This window comes from Aulonocara sp. 'chitande type north' Nkhata Bay, linkage group LG10 (genome assembly GCF_057382095.1).
Source record: "Aulonocara sp. 'chitande type north' Nkhata Bay isolate Kocher_YH1m ecotype deep benthic linkage group LG10, A_spYH_male_GT1.1, whole genome shotgun sequence".
In the NCBI taxonomy this organism is placed as follows: Eukaryota; Metazoa; Chordata; class Actinopteri; order Cichliformes; family Cichlidae; genus Aulonocara; species Aulonocara sp. 'chitande type north' Nkhata Bay.
The window spans coordinates 25,486,466-25,503,102 of NC_141353.1; the positions used below are offsets into that span (position 1 = coordinate 25,486,466).

At 38.0% G+C, this 16,637-nt stretch overlaps 1 protein-coding gene across 2 annotated transcripts in view; it reads right to left on the bottom strand.

Moving 5' to 3' along the window:
- fstl4 (follistatin-like 4) overlaps window positions 1–16,637 on the bottom strand; it is a 215,064-nt gene that overhangs the window by 109,866 nt on the left and 88,561 nt on the right. For both annotated transcript variants that reach the window (XM_086309271.1, XM_086309272.1), the window contains one exon: window positions 13,842–14,084. In XM_086309271.1, the coding sequence (XP_086165397.1) occupies window positions 13,842–14,084 (243 nt within the window). The remainder of the gene's footprint in view (window positions 1–13,841; window positions 14,085–16,637) is intronic.

Genomic DNA, 16,637 nt, shown 5'->3' on the forward strand with positions numbered 1-16,637 from the left:
TGTATTCTTTCAGTTTGCATAATTGATTTGATTTGGAAGATAAATTCTCTCTATCCCTTAGACTTTAAATGAAGTGCTGCTGTTGTTGACACTCAGCAAAATAGATAATCAACTGTGAACTGTGCTGACTTGAAATAATAAGAGAAAGCTGTGAGGAAATCTGTGGATTTGGGAGTGCATCGAGAATTTCAGGGGTTGTGTATTTTATTTATACCAGTGGAATACTCTCTATTTAAACCACAGCACAGGTTTTAGGCATGATGTGTTCCTACTAAACAAAATGGAAAACCTGAGTAGGAGATGAGGTTTGCAGTTTTTTTTCTTCCAAATTAGGTTGCACCTGGACAACATACTGGAAACGCGCAAAGACATTTGAACATAAAGGTCAGTATAATCATTAGTTCTAGGAGCTTGAATTTTATCCTTTTAGGATTTTTATAAAAGCAAAACTATGTATTTATTTATTTGTTTATGTATTTATTCGTTCCAAGTTAAGGTTTAAAAGCTTGCTAAACCAAGAAAGAAACACTGAACTTACAAATAACTACAAAATATACAGTATTTATACTCCAATTATGTATTTTTGTTCTTACATTCATTATCTGGTATATAATCTGCTGCGCATCAGGATTCAAGAGCTTGCAGCAAATAGTAGAAGCATCTTGAAGCTCATCAGAGTTTTCTTTCACTCTGCACAGACATTTTTCACAAATGCTGCATCCACAAAGCCACCAGCATTGTGCTCAAGTAATATGCAACTGAAATATTCCGGCCCTCGCTGCCAGACCTGCATGTTTTGTCTTTTATCTCAATTAACACACTAAAAAACAAACAAATTTAAAATTTTTGCAACATTCTTGATTGATAAAAGTCAGATTTATAACTTAAAGGGAAACACAATTACCCAGTATATCTGCTGCAAGACATGCTGGGCGATTCACAAAACAAATTATATATCTAAAAGGAATTAAAGAGATGTGAAAGATGATTTAAAATGGGATGCAATCACACACCTTTGGAACTTCAGGTTGGGGGTTCGACGGCTGATCAGAGCTTCTGTATCCAGTAAGGGTCCCTAGGCTAGACCCCCCGTGCTAACCAAGCCTACATCGGATATGAATTAACAACCTCTTTATCAGCAGAAGGGCTATTCATCATCCCATCAGGTATTGACACAGCAGTGGGACTGTAACCAGATGGAGTATCACCTCAAAAGAATACTATTATTCCCTGCCAGCAGCAGTGACACCTGTAACATAGGCACTAAAACAAAAAGGTCAGCAGCATCCATCCATACTGCTCCGGTTCTCTGAGGAAATCTTGTGGGATGAGCTTGAAAACAATAACACGGACTGATAACTTTCCCGAGGCAGCTGCTGGGGTTGTTACTCCCTTTGGATCTTAGAATTAGAGCACTCTCCATAGTCAGCGACTTATGGTAGAATGGTGAGTCAATGATGCAAATAGGCCCCGTGGTACTGAGATGCTAATAATGAGCACCAAGGGCACAGTGTCACTCAATAAATCAGGGTAACACAAGCTACTTTTGTTGATCGGATGAAATGACCATGAAAAATGTACGGGTGGAAAGCTTGCTGCTCCCAAAGGAGAACGGCATGCGAGGCCACCTTGCTTTCAAAACAGTATGTTTATTTATTTATTTTTATCACAAATTTGGGTGTCAGCAAAACAGAACAGATGTTTATTCAATGCAGCAAAATCCAAAAAAAGAGGCTTTTGTTAAATATAATCTCTTAGGTTGTTTCGGTGGAAGGCTTGCATGTAGATGGATCACTACAAATTAAATGCAGTTGTTTACTATTAAGCGTCACCTATATTACACATTATATTTAAATTAACAACTGGCTCAAACACTGAAAATACCAGTAATATTATATATTACATGTACCAGGTTAAGTCCACTTGAAATATTTCATTTACTTTTATTTCAAACTAAATGAACAAATCAATGAAATCTTAACTATTCAAATATTTTGGGATTACATGCGTTGCAGAACTCTTTTTTTGTTTTTAAAGGAACGATTCTGAGATATAACTTCTTCCTTTTTTTAAGGGAGCACATTTTCAGTCTTTGCATTGAGAATAGTACTCAAAGGGCAAGTAGCTTGAGTGTCTTGGTGAAATAGAGGGCTGTGCTAGAAGCTGGGCAGTCATTCAGTTGATCATTCAGTCATCTCGAGAGCTGGCAAATCAGTTGGTGCAGCACACTGAGCTGCGCTAGTTGTCAATCTGAGCTCGTTCTTTGCCCTCTGGTCAAACTGTTCAACTGGCAGGGTGGAAGTATATAATCTGACAACTCGTGTTACAAGGCAGTGGAGGCACTGTTCAGTCATCTCTTTCCAGCAAGATCGCTGTCCAGATGCTTAAAAATCTGTAACAGGACCTCCTGTAAAAACTCTGTTAAAAGCGAGTGCATCCTCCAAAAAAGGATGAAATGTGCACCTGTATTCTTTTAGATTTAGAAAGTAGTAAACAAAAAATAATTCATTAACACTTTTTGTGCATTTGTGTGCATCATTCAAGTAGAAAGAACTGATGTGAACTTGAGAAAACGTAACCGTAAATATGTGATAACCTACATCTGAGCACAGGAGCAAGTAGGAAAATGAGTCACACGCTGCACTAAAAATGCTGATTGTAAGTTGTCATTATTACAGTCCAAATCAGGAAATGATTACAAAGTGCATAAAAAAATTGTGAGACTGGATGAAGTTTTATCTTTGGGATTGCATTGATTATGAAACTGCTGCTCTCATTACATGATACTCTTATTTTTAACATTATAAATTTTCTAGGGTCTCTTTGCCTGAAGTGGTTCTGTAAAAAAACAAAAGCTTGCAATTTTCTTGTGCACAAACGTAAGTAGTCTGGTGATAATTGGCGCACTTTTGTCTGCGCCCTTATTTCCCAGTGGATCACCACAGCGATAGAGCCGCATGTTTGATTTGACACTGAATGCTCTTCCTCATGCAATCCTCACGTTTATCTGGGCTTGGGACCGGCAATCGAAGTACACTTGTGACTCTCTGTGTTTATGTTTGTGTCCTCATGGTTTCAAATTAGAGCTCTTGTGCGTGTAAAGTGAATGTGTTAACCACCAATAATACTGAAATTTATATAAATTCATGTAACAATATATCTTAATCGAGTTAAGAACCATTATAGTTCAGTCCCCAGACAGTTATCTGAGCTAACTTGTCCACAGAAGTGATCAAATACTTTAAGTCTAATCAGATTATCCATCACGTGATAGCATTGCGCCCACCAGATTAATTTTATGGCACGCCGACGACCTTGTCCTATTGTGTGAAGCAGCTACAAATACTTCCACGTGAAGGTAAAGATCTTTGCACTCACTGCAATGGATTAGGAGTGAACCAAGCCACACATCCATTTTACACTCCTAGTTTATGTCTCTGTATGTGTTTGTGTTTGTGTGTGCGAGTGTTTGTGTTTGTCAAGAATGAAGAGTGTATATGATTTTTTTTTCTTCCCAGGGTCACTTTGCCTCGAGGTGATTCTTGTATTTTTATTTTTTTATTTTCCAGGCTCACACTCTACTTAAGCTCTGAACCAATTTAACACAGACCGGGAACGCAGTTAAAAGCTTGACAGAGTCACTCAAATCCCCATCTGCACTATATTGGGGGCATGACAAGAAAAAAAAAACGAGGGTGAACGATAGAGAAGAGGAAAGTGGTCTATGAGGAAGAGTGGGGAGGGCAGGCTGTTTAAGGGGGAATGAAATAGATCTGCATGGACACAGAAAGAGAGCAGTGTGTGTGTACTATGAATGGCACTATATTGCTAGGAAGAGTTATTTGAATTAAACTGATATTTAATTATCATACAGACATTAAAATGATGTCTAAACTGGAGCAAAAGATATTCATCTCACTTGTTAATAAATGAAACGAGACTTCATCAAAAACAGATCAGACAAGTTTCAAAGTTTGGGGCTAGAAACACTGGCAGCCATATGTGTTTTCCATTTATACAGCCATTAAACTGATGAAAGGATTGCTGAATTGAAGGGGATGGGCCAAATGAATTCATTTGTCACTTTCTAATTTCTCAGTTGTTCAGAGCCATTTGCCAACAGCTCTTAAAAAGTTGTGTTAGGAACAGTAATAAAAACAGACCATGTCGATGATGAGCTCCAAAAATGATGCAGTGCCACCTGTTAATGCTACAAGATGTAGACAGAATGCCAAAATGGCTTTCCCTGAACAAAACCCACATTAGGGATTTTTTAATTACTTCAACAAGGCAAAATGAGGGAAAAGCTGTGTGCGTGTGTGTGTGTGTGTGTGTTATACATCTATGGTGAGAAGCAGTAAAAAAGAAAAAAAAAAAAGAATTTCAAATTGTGATGCCCATCACAATTTGTTTACTCCCAACTCGGATTTAAATTATCAATATATCCATACTGCATGTGCCAGGCTGAGCAGCACACGTCTGCAGCTAAAGCCAGGCAAGTGATTTAAGAGGTCCATTGTGGTGCTGTGGAGTATAGCGCACCACAGAAAAGGCAAAGTGAGAGGCAATGGCAGTGTTGTGACAAGCATGTCAAAATCTCTTAGGCATGAATAAACATTCTCTTTCATAAGAGATTATTTTGCTTTTTGCTTTTTTTTTTTGTCATGACAGAAGCGTGTACCGTCATTTTCGTGTGTGTGTGTGTGTGTGTGTGTGTGTGTGTGTGTGTGTTTCAGAGAGAGAGAGAGTCCACGTAAAAGGATGAGTAGGCATCTACATAAGAGAGGTGAAAAATAAAAAGCCAAAACCAAAAAACAATCCACCAAGCAAACAAACAAACAAAAAAAACCTGAGCATCTACTAAACATTAAAGATGAAGCTTGTAATAAAGCAAAAATAATAAAAAAAATCAATAATGATTAAAACTAATGAAAGAATGTTATAATGTTATAATGAACATTTAGTACTAATTTAGCTGATTTTGCCATTAAAACAAATGCAAAATTAACACAAAATACAGGAACAAAAACAAGACATATATTCATCCAAACGACTGTTTAGGCAAAAATAATTGTAACTTGCAACAGAAAATTATTGGAATATCAGATAAAGAATTTTCTTTGAGTTTGTCATTATGTTTGTTAACTAATGAAACAAAACAATGATAGTTTTGGGTTTAGTTTTTAAATTGGCATATATAATATGAAAAGCCATTATTTACTACAATTATTTACTAGTACTAATACATACCTACACTACAGTATTATTTGGCCTATTGGAGCTAATAGCCATGAAATGAAAATGGTACCATTCATGTTTTTTAGTCTGTTGCTAGACATCGTGAAGACAATATAATATCCCCTATATGTAATATCACTCAAAATTACACTTTTGTGGCTATAAAGCGGATGTTGGAGCTGTGAAATGAAAAAGACAGGATGCAGGATATGATGTCACAGATGCTTAAAAGTTGCTTAACAAAAAAAGATGCTTAACAGGTGGTTGCTTGGCAACCTGTTGATATCCTGATATAGATAAGAACCTTCAGGTGCCTAAGATCTGTGTGCCAAATTTGGTTGCTAAACTCTTGATCATGTCACAGGTGTTGGCGGACAAAGCAACAAAAGCACAGACAGACAGAAATCTCTTGAATTACAGGAAGATACCCAATTAACCACAGCAGGTGTAGCCTGATTCACCATGAAGGTTTTATGGAATATCAGACAGCATTGGTTGAGTGTCGATGGTATTACCCCTACACCAGTACATTGGGGTAAACCAGTGGTCAAAAGACACCTCCTTTGTTCGCAGGGGAGACTGTTGACCAACTAAATGAGGTGAATGAATGCAGCAGCGAAAAGACAAAATGACGAAAAAGTGTTTGCACAAGATGACATAAGGCTGATATAATTTGGCTGATATACATGTAAAAGCAAACCATAACTAAAATAAAGTCCTGCCAAAGCAACCCCTGCTGGTGATAGTTTGTGTTTTTGTGTATGTGAATGGATGTTTTACACATAGCCCAGACTAGCTTTTGTTATGTGACATGGACAATTTTACATCCCTGCTGGAGCAGTTCAGTTAAAGAGTTTGGGTTTCTAAAATGTGCCCTTGTAATGTAGAATTGATCGATGTAGGTTGATAGGGTTCAGTGGAATGAATATAAAATGTATTCAATGAACTGATTAGCTCACACCACCCAAGTAGGTCAGTCATTAATGACAGTACAAACATACTGTTGGAGGAAAAGTGGGACAGTGGTCAGTACTGTTGCCTCCCAGCACAAAGGTTCATTGCTCGAACCTGCTGGTGTTCTGCGTGGAGTGCGCTCTACCTGTGACGATAAGGAAGGCCAGCTCCACACCCACACAGGGACTGAATTGGATAAGCAGTTTAAACAAAGTGTATGGATGTACAAAGAAAAACAAACCTTGGAGAGTTAGTATCAGAATCAGCAATACATAATTTCTAGATTCCAGCCTGCTTTAGTGACATAGCAATAAATTGCTCATAAGTACATTTCATTATGGGATATTACTATACAGCAATTGTTTGGCCATTTTTTAATAAACCAAAGAAAATTATATTAATTTAAATCCAACAAAGAGTTTGCAGAAAGAAAGCAAGACAAAAACAAGATGTCATGAACATCCCGCAATTACACTTGGTTTTTCATCTTTAATGGCATTAAATTTTAACCCTATATAATCTTGATTAATGTATAAAACTAAAGACGCAGCCCTGGAGCTCAAGTTAAGTTGATCCTTCTTGTGAGAATGATCAAACTACTGTGTGTTTGCGTGACTAAGTTGATAGCAGCAGTCACAGGAAGGGGTAGAGGGTTAGCAAGCAATAAGATGGACGGTGGAGGCAGGGTGCTGCCATGGGCTGCAGGGAGAGAGAGGGAGTACAAAGACAAACGGGGGAAGCTTTTGATGGCTAATGCAATAACCACAGCTGCCACTGAATGAGCCCGAATGATGAAGAGTAATCAGAGTGGTTGAGGCAGCTCTAAAAGTTAGAGACACCGCAAACACGGGTAGTTGATAGATGGCTAAAAGGGAGGTTGGAGAGAGGAAAAGACAAAGCAATTCATTATATCAAGAACACTGTAGCTGTCATTTTTTTGTGAAATTTGGCAACAGCTTGTGAATCTCAAGAAGACTGATGATTGCTAAAATATCAATCAATCAGCACCCTTATGAGAATCTTTATTTAAGTGGCTAGTTAAAGCAACTGAAGAACTATTTTCAGTACTGATGTCTTCAAAAGGTGAAATGAGGATGTCTGCCTTTTTTTCCCCTCTGCTTGATAAGTGACTCAAACTAGCAGTTTATTATCACAATGGCTGCAAATTAATTTTTGACCAGTCAGCCAATCAATTAATCATTGCAGCTCTGCAATCAACTTTAACCTGGCTGGTGTCCAGTCTGGAGAGGATGGGGTGGGGGTGGGGGGGGGTCAGGGCTCCCCACAAGGAATTTCAAGTGAGGGCTGGCAACTAATGTTATGAACCGCCTGGCTTAGTGGACCCAGTGGAGACTAAGACCCAGTGGAGACTCAACACTAATTTCAGTCTGAAAGCTACCACATTGCTCGTCTGATCTAAGAGTCAGCGGGATCACAACTTAGAATCACCAGAATGACACTTGTCCATAATAGAGTGGTCAAACCAGGTACATTAAAGACCTCCCTGTGGAGTGGCATACACAACCTGGTGAAAACAGATGTCTCTTTGGACTGCCTTTTCTAGAAGCTTCCTACTCATCAGGAAGATGAAAGCGATGAATCAAGTGTGTTAGTTCTTTTTCGGATCGTTTCAGAGGGAAAGGGCCATAATCAAAGGCAAGGTCAGAAAAGAGCCGACTCTCTGTCCAGCACTCATCACAGGAGAAGAAAGAGAAAACATGTTGTGCTTCTGGTGCCTGTTTCAGAAATTCAGGGATTTCTAAAGCTAATGAGATTTTAAAAATCTTTAAATGTAATTGAATTTATACATCATGCACTTAATAAAAGAATTAAGTGAATGCCAAGTGTAATTTTATTTTAATAATCACTTCCAGATTTCAACATTTCTGTCTCAAAGTAATCTCCTTTTTCCAAATTAGCCAAAAATAAATAAACAGATATCTAAAACACAGGGAAAACTAAGGTGAGCTGTCTCTGATGCACTACTATATGTAGTTCATTCTGAAAATAAAATCAGCGAAAGAGTGGCACTGCCACTCTATTAAAAGGTGTTATCATTTTTATTAGATCAATCACTTGACAAGAGTGTAATTTATCACATGGTTATAAAAAGAAAAAGTTAAAAAAAAAAGTAAAAAAAAACAGATGACAGACTGAAAACCTGTTTTATGACTTCTGGTACTTTTAGTAATTTGAATCTAAATAGGTTATTAAGTTTGAGTGCTTCAGGTACATCAATCTTTTTAATTGACAGTTTGCCCTTTCTAAAGCCATTTGGCGTCAAGCAAGTTTTGACTTTGAAGCCGATTATCTATTTGCCGTACTTGAGCAGACAAACTGACTTTCCCTTGTGTACGTTAGACATTTGTGGTTTCCGTGGTAATTTTATAGCGGGGTCTTTGTGAAATGGATAGCTGAAGTGAAAACAGAATTAAAGTTATCATAAAAAAGGTGAAAGAATGAAAATCTCTTTATAGGGTTTTGGTTTAAACATTGTTGTGTCCCTTTTACTGGTATGTAACAGTTATCAATTCACTTCAGAGTGTGGCATTTTATAATCCCATTGTTATTCTAATGTTATTATACAAATACACATTTTTTTTAGCCAATATGTATTAAATCATCAGCTGAGAAGAAAGAAAGAAGTGGGGAGAACAAAAAACCCCATCCAGACATTTATTATCCTTTTTTTTCCTGCCCTGAAATCACCTTTGCCGTCTGTCAAAAAAGTCAAATCCTTTACCACACACTTTTGAGTATCAAGCCAGAAGCAAGCTGCAGCCTCCTTCAAGCTGCATCAAAGAGAATATCTGGGTACCCTCAGATAGCCGAGTGGTAAACTCCTTCACCTGTGCAACTCTGTTTGCCACAACAGGTATACAGTAGTTTGAGCCATTAAACATTCTCCCTTGATTTTCCCCACTGCCCGAGGAAAAAACAAGATAAAAATTTAATTAAAAACATAAAACCAAAGGAGAGTTGAGAGTTGACCTCTCTCCTTGAAAAAAGTCAACTTTTTCTCTGAAGCTCATAGAAACTTCTGATGTTACAAGATACAATTGTACCCCCAAACATAAAACAACAAAACCTTTTAAAGAGTACAAAGGTAAAATCTCATTAAAGTCATGACAAATTTCAGGTAAGTGACTGAAACAGGCAACTGCAGATGAACTGGGAAACTCTAGTAAAAGTCTCATAAATAAAATGAAAAAAAAAAAATCTGTTTAATTATTTGGTTTCTTTTGTGTGTGTGTGTGTGTGTGTGTGTCAGTGTGTGTTTGCGTGTGTTTTTCTCCACTTTAGCTTAAAGTAACATGTGTAATTGTAGCAGCGGATGCCATTGGTTATGCATGCAGACCTATTAAAAGCTTAATGCATAAACAAAATGAGCTCTGTAAGTGGAAGGCAGTAAGGAAAGGTCAGAGTTATTTTTTCCCTTTCCAAAGTGAAGAGCTTTGGACCGGCTCTGCGGAGAAAATCACAGTCATGCAAATATGACGAGACGAAAGCTGGCATAACTACTTGCTATATTTGACACTGTGACTTTGACCCTAGCCCTGGGCTGAAAGAAATAGGCTTTCACAGCTGAGCTTTTAGGTTTATCATATTTGAAAGCAAATTCACCCCCCCCCCCCCCACCCCCCATACCCCCACCCTATTCTGTGAAAAAAAAAAAGTCAGTGGCTTAAAACATTGCTCTGGGGTCCCCAGAGATCCATTTGTGTCTTACTCACTCTCTGAGTAGGGGGGGGGGGGCGTATGAGCACATTTGCAGCTTCATCTTTTTTTTTTCTCTATTCATTTTTATTTGAAAGACACATATTACTATTATCGTACTTCTGTATAATATTGTTGTCTTATCCTATTGTCATTAACCGTTGAGGACTGGGGTAGTTGCCGAGTGAAATCCTGACAGAAATGGAGGAAAATGGTCAATTGTGTCTCATTCTGCAGCTGGAGATGCGACGCAGAGCTTCAAACCAGAACAGGATGTGTTGCTGTTTTCAAGCGTTATTGATCAACGCCAGGGATGCTTCTTTCCAGTGCTCTGTACAAATAGTGATTATGAATAATGGCTGTAGCACACCACTGAGAGACGTGCCTTCTAATGTTTTCTTTGTATGTCATGTGCAATATTGACTTCACATGTACAGACACACATTGCATTCAGACATCAAGTTTAAGCTTAATGTGCCAACTGAACACCCCTAATGTGGATTAGCTATGCATGGTAATGTCTGGAAGGAATCCTTGCCTCCCTAATGTGATATTCCTGAAAGTGCTGCCATGTTTGTGTGAGTTATTGTGCGTCTGTGTTTCTGTGCTGCGTTGACATGAAATCATGCGCTCAAAAATAACTATAGCTTTGCTTTCTATTTTAACATTAGCGCCCCGAGGGAGTATAAAACATGCTTAATACTAGTCTGACCTGGAAAACTGGGAAAAAAGAGGCTATGCCACCAGGTTTGCAGCCCCGTTACCTTTAAATCGAAGTCATAATAAAGTGAGTGGGCTGCCTTTGGATAATAATACAGACTGTTCATGCTGAGAGTGCGATTTTGCTAATGAGAGATAGTCAAGAGTGAAGATTTAAACGATTTACAATAGGGAACCAGTGATCCCAGGTAACCTTGTGGTGATTTGTGAGTGCATGGATATGTAGTGAGGAGAAAGAAGGAACAGACTGAGTCAGTGCATGTGCACATAATGCATAAACGTCTATGGAAAAATGTTTGGATGGCCATTTTCATAATCTAATTGAATGCATATAAAATTTAGAATTATGAAAGGATTTGCTGCAAAATAAACCTGTTAATGATATGTTTGCACTGCTCAACACTGGTTTCCTTCTGACTCAAAACTCAGGTAAAGTTCCACAATTAGATTGATCATCAAATTAGTTTTTAGGGTGCAATTATAAATGATTTAGAGGCCAGTCTTTGTGATTAGGGCCAACTGCCTAATAAGTAAGCTGACTTGTAGTGAAAGGAGCATGATTAACCAAGTCGACCAGACAGAAGAGATGAAAAGAAAAAAATAATATGCCCATGTAATAATTTCACTTGATTTCACTTAATCTCAACAGACTTTAAAAGCCAACAGCAGTGGAGCTAAAATCATCATAATTGCTTGCTTCTTCCAATTTAAGTGTGAAGGGACAAGAAAGCAAAGTACGACAAATGTTCAGTTGTTGGCAGCAATAATGAACACAAGCGTCTTTAAGGGTTAATTCAGCTTTTAAAGTGGGGTCGTCCAAAGTACTTATTCCTTATCGGCGTATTACCTTCAATAAATGGCAGCTGAAGTGCCGACCGTCATTTAATGAATTGCCGTGAAAGCTAAGCAATGCACTGGTGAGGATGGGGTCAGCAGGAAAATGTATTATTCATACATGTATATCTCTCTCTCTATATATATATATCTAAAACAGAGGCTTTCAGTTATAAATGTATATTCCAGTCCAAGTCTCTGAGTCTGTATTATTGTGAGACTTTGTTGATGATGATAACGTAGACCAGAGTTTTCACACTGGAAGTGTTGTGGCAACCAGAGACCACAGAAAGGACTTTGAGCAAAATAACCACTGAATATGGGGAAGTGGGTGTGCCTGGAGAGAGTTAATTAAAATTAAAAAAAAAACCAACAACTTATATTCTCTATTCATTGCGTAAGGTGTAATATTTAATTTTGATGTTTATGGCAGCTAATGAAAATCAGAAATCTAGTATCTCTCATCATTAGGGTATTTCCTAAAATTAATCAAAAGAGGCTCTGGTCAGATAACTTGGTAGCAGTTTCAGCACTGTGAGCAGGCCTTAAGTCATCCTGGAAAAGGGAAATCTGCAGCAGATGGAAGCATGAAGTAGTCTAAAATATCCTGGTAGATTTCCGCGTTGACTTTGGACTTGATAAAACACAGCGGACCAACACTAGCTGATGACATGGCAAACCAAATCACCACAGACTGTGGGAAATTCAGCCTGGACTTCGATTCTGTGCCTCTGCTGACTCTAGGACCTAGAAAGACAGAATTTACTTTCATGTGATAAGAGGACTTTGGACCATTGATCAAAAGTTCTTTTCCTCCCTTTTCCTCCTTCTCTATGGATTAGTGTCGTAATATTAGGGACAGTTGAGGCCACTTTCCTGATGATGTTAGTGCACCTCGGTCCAGTCCTTGTGAAGCGCCACATGTTCTTAATTTGAATCTTCTTGGAAAGCCATCTCTGCTGCTTGGGCACCTTTTCCTATCACAATTTATCCTTGCTCTCAACTTTCATTTAATATGCTTCGATCCAGCGCTCTGCAAAGAGCCAGCCTTTTCAGCAGTGACCTTCTGTGGCTTGTGGAGGGTATCGTCATCTGGACCCAAATCAGTTGTCATTGTTGTTGCGTGTACTGAACAAGTCGACAATACCATGGTATTTAACCCTATAGATTACATTTAACTCATTTACTGAAACTGAAAATAAAATATTCTAATAATTTGAGATACCAGATTTTTGTTTTTGATGTGTTCTAATAATGATCTTTAAAACTAAAATAAAATAAAAAAAGCGACAACATATTTCACTTAATGTGCAATGAACTTGAAATAAAAAAAAGTTTTTCACAATATTTTCATATGCAATAATACATAGTAACCTGTTAATTTAAACTATTTTTTTTCTTTTATCTATGCACTGCTAAAATCCTGACATAAGTTAAAAACAGCAGGTGGGCGTTTCGGCTATATTGACATGAGAAATGATCACTCAGTGTGAAGAGAGAGATGCCTGATCAGCTGCACTTCCTTTAACTGAGTGAGCGCAGGCTGAGAGAGTTGTAGGAAGTAGCAGCACAGCTGGATTGAAAGCTTCAGAGAGTTACCAAAGCTAAAAAACTAGCTTTGTGCTGAGGCGAGTTGGAAACAAAGATGTGCGGTTCTTTGAGCTGAAACCTGGAAGGCACAGCGCTGCGACATGGGAGGCTCATTAACTTGTTCACACATTCTATAACATGGGACTGTTAAGTTTCCAAACTCACACGCATCACACATCTTCAATTAATATGAAAACTATGAATGACTTTATATAGAAATGTTTTTGTAACTACTTAATCAAAGTGTATTTAACACAAGGTGTTACAGAGTATCACATAACATTTTGACTCATTAAACACCCACATTAATTTTTATATCAAATACACTTTTTGTGACCTTCTTATTTGTTACTTTGGATAAGGCAAATTATTGCAAAAAACAAAGAACCCACTGTTCCAAAGGTACACACAAAACCTAATACTTTAAGACTTTTTAAGCAACAACAGATGGTGAAATATGTGAAAAAGACTGACGTAAAATTGAAATATCCCTGAAAAACAAATACATGCAGCAAGCTGTTAGTTTGTTTGTTATCAAACTTTGGGGGGAAAATAATTTTGACAAACAGCTGCAGTATCACAGCATGGGCACACATATGTCCTCTATATCTTCTTCATCCTAAATGCCTTTGTAATTTATTTTGATTAATTATAATAGAATATCCAAGTTAAATAGACTTTTTTTTTTTATAAATATAACTTCAAATATATAACTTCAGTCATTTTTTTTAACAGTGTGTGGCAGCCCTCTGCAGTGTCAGTGTAGCAGTGTAGCACTAAATCTGTACCTTTAAAGAAACAGTCCTTGCTGTGTACCACGTAGATCCGTCTTCTTTCCAGGCAGGCAGTGCGGTAAACCTCACAGTGGTTCTCATAGAATCTGCCGTCTGAGCCGCACACCGGCACAAAGGAGGGCCGGCATTTTTCCTGGCAAACGCACTCTGCGCGGCCAGTTTCTGCCATTAGCACACATTGTCGACCCCGTCCACAGTAGGTCCTCCGACAGGGGTCTCCATCCGGATCAGATAGGGCTGGAAGAGCAAGAGAGAAAAGGGCTTTTATATCAAGAAAGAAAGCCAGAGTGTATGCCTTCATAAAATCGTATGAGAGGGGGAAACTTAGGCAATTTTTACTTGCGTATATAAATCGGAAAGAGTTACAAGGGCAGAGATAGAGATCAGCTGAATTTACAAAAAGCAAAAATGAAATAGATTTGTCTCTCCAGCACAGACAGACAAAGACATGAGTATTGCTTTCTCATAGATTTTTGCTGCTTAAAAATAACATGGCCAAAATTCAAGGACAGTTCTCATGTAGTGTGAGATTCTGAGGAACTTAGATAATCAAATATGTTTTCAAATAAATGAATCAAAACAAAATAAAAAAAAAAGACATTAATTCTCATTTAAAAAAAATTATTACATATGTGGTGCAGAATAAAACTAATCAAATATGTATTAAGGAAAACACATTTGCATGGATCATACAGTAGGCACCAAAATTAGAAAAACCGTAAACCAATGACAAACACCTCCAAACGTGATGGCAATTATCACACGGTGCTAACGAGGATAAACCTTTTTTTAAACCCAGTCTAACTCTCTACAGCTCAAACTGCAGGCTGCCCTTATTAACACCTCTCAGTAATCATTTGCACATACACGAGCACATGTGCATACAAACATACCAAGGTGTGTTTGAGCATATAAGGGCACTGAAAATGTAAGTAGAGTTTCCACATTCTGCCTTAGCTATTTTGTTGCCTATTAACACAAATGCACTCACTACTCACCCTCTTCATTATAACAACTCCTTGTGTCATCTCCTGACCTACACACATGTGCAGGGACAAATGCACACAGCCATCACCACTGTAACCACTCACTGCCTAGGGCACCTTGCTTCTTCTTCTTCTCACTGATTTAATCTATCTGCACTTAAAGGAAGTCAAAAAGCTGCTGATTCAGCCAGATGCTCCACCTTGGATTGATGTTTCCTGACTCTGTGAGCCTGACCTCTGGCCCATGCTCCGTGGGGTTATTACAGTGAAAACGAGATTCTCTAAAAGGTACAAGCAAGGAATTTGCTGCCTCACAACCTCATCTGGCAAATGCCAGGGGAATATATTAAACATAAAAATGCCAGATCCCTCCTAGAGTTTACATGTTTTTTCATGCGGTCGTGAGAGCGCCCAATTAATTATAGGCAAACATGAAACTCTCCTACGCAAGCACCCACAGTGTTGAATTCATTGGCAGAGGCTTAACTTTAGGGTTTATCTGCAAGATGATAAAAATTCATTCTGTAGTTTTATTTGAAAATAAAAGCATTTTACAACAAAAATGAGTAAAACATTTGATATAGATGAGACTTGATTTTTTGAGTAATTAAGTAAATAAATAAAATTTATTTATAAACCACTTTTTAAAACAAGAAGCTATTAAAAAGTGCTTCACATGGGAATATAAAACAAACAAAACAACATATTACACATGAACATTACCCAAATGCCTTTCTAAACAGATGTGTTTTAAGCCATGTTTTAAAAGAAGCCACAGAGTCAATGGTGTGTAGCGGGGGAAGTAAACTGTTCCACCGTATTGGAGCTAGGGTTTGAAAAGCGTGATCCCCTTTCATTTTCAAATGGGTCCGTGGAATAGTCAGAAGACCACTATCAGTGGATCTAAGGATTCGGTTTGGAGAGTAGGGCTGAAGAAGCTCAGTGATATAGGTGGGGGCCTCTCCTCGTAAAGACATAAATGTAAAAGTGAGGATTTTAAACTGATATCTGTACCCAACCGGAAGCCACTGCAAGGATTTTAACATGGGAGTGATATGGGAGAATTTATTACTTGGACCGCTTGAAAGCAATTTAAGGAAGCCTTAGACAGACAGGAAAAGAGTGTGTTACAATAACTAGGAGGAGATGAAGGTATGGACAAGCATCTCCATTTCACCTTTGGTGACAATAGTCCTAAGTTTAGCAATATTTCTTAAATGAAAAAAGCAGGAGCGGGTCAGAGACTTGATATGAGCATCAAAAGACAGAGATTGATCAAAAATTATTCCAAGATTCTGAGCAGTAGCTTTTGTCGAGGCTGAGAAAGGACCAATTGACAAATTTGGGGCTTGATACTCTCTGGAGCAAGAATTAAACACTCAGCCTTGTCTGCGTTCAGCTGCAAAAAATTGTTCAATTTCCTTAAGACAGTCCATTAGAGTGGATAATTTGTCGAATTCCCAAGGTTTAAAGGAGATGTACATCTGCATACAGATGTTAGGAAATAATTATGAAACCGCTAATGATACGGCCTAAAGGAAGGATATATAATGAAAATAACAAGGGGCTTAAAACCAATCCTTGTGGGACTCCGCATGAAATTTTTTACTACATCTGACCAGACGTTTCCCACTGAAACTAAAAGTGTTCTATCAACCAGAAATTAGGTGAACCACTTTAGGACAGATCCAAATATCCCTACCATATGAGTTGATGTTACGTTTCGGTGTTGTCAGTGTTTTGTTTTTGCGTGACTGTCATGTGTTTCCTGTTTTACTTTGAAGGTCTGTTGTTATCTTAGTGT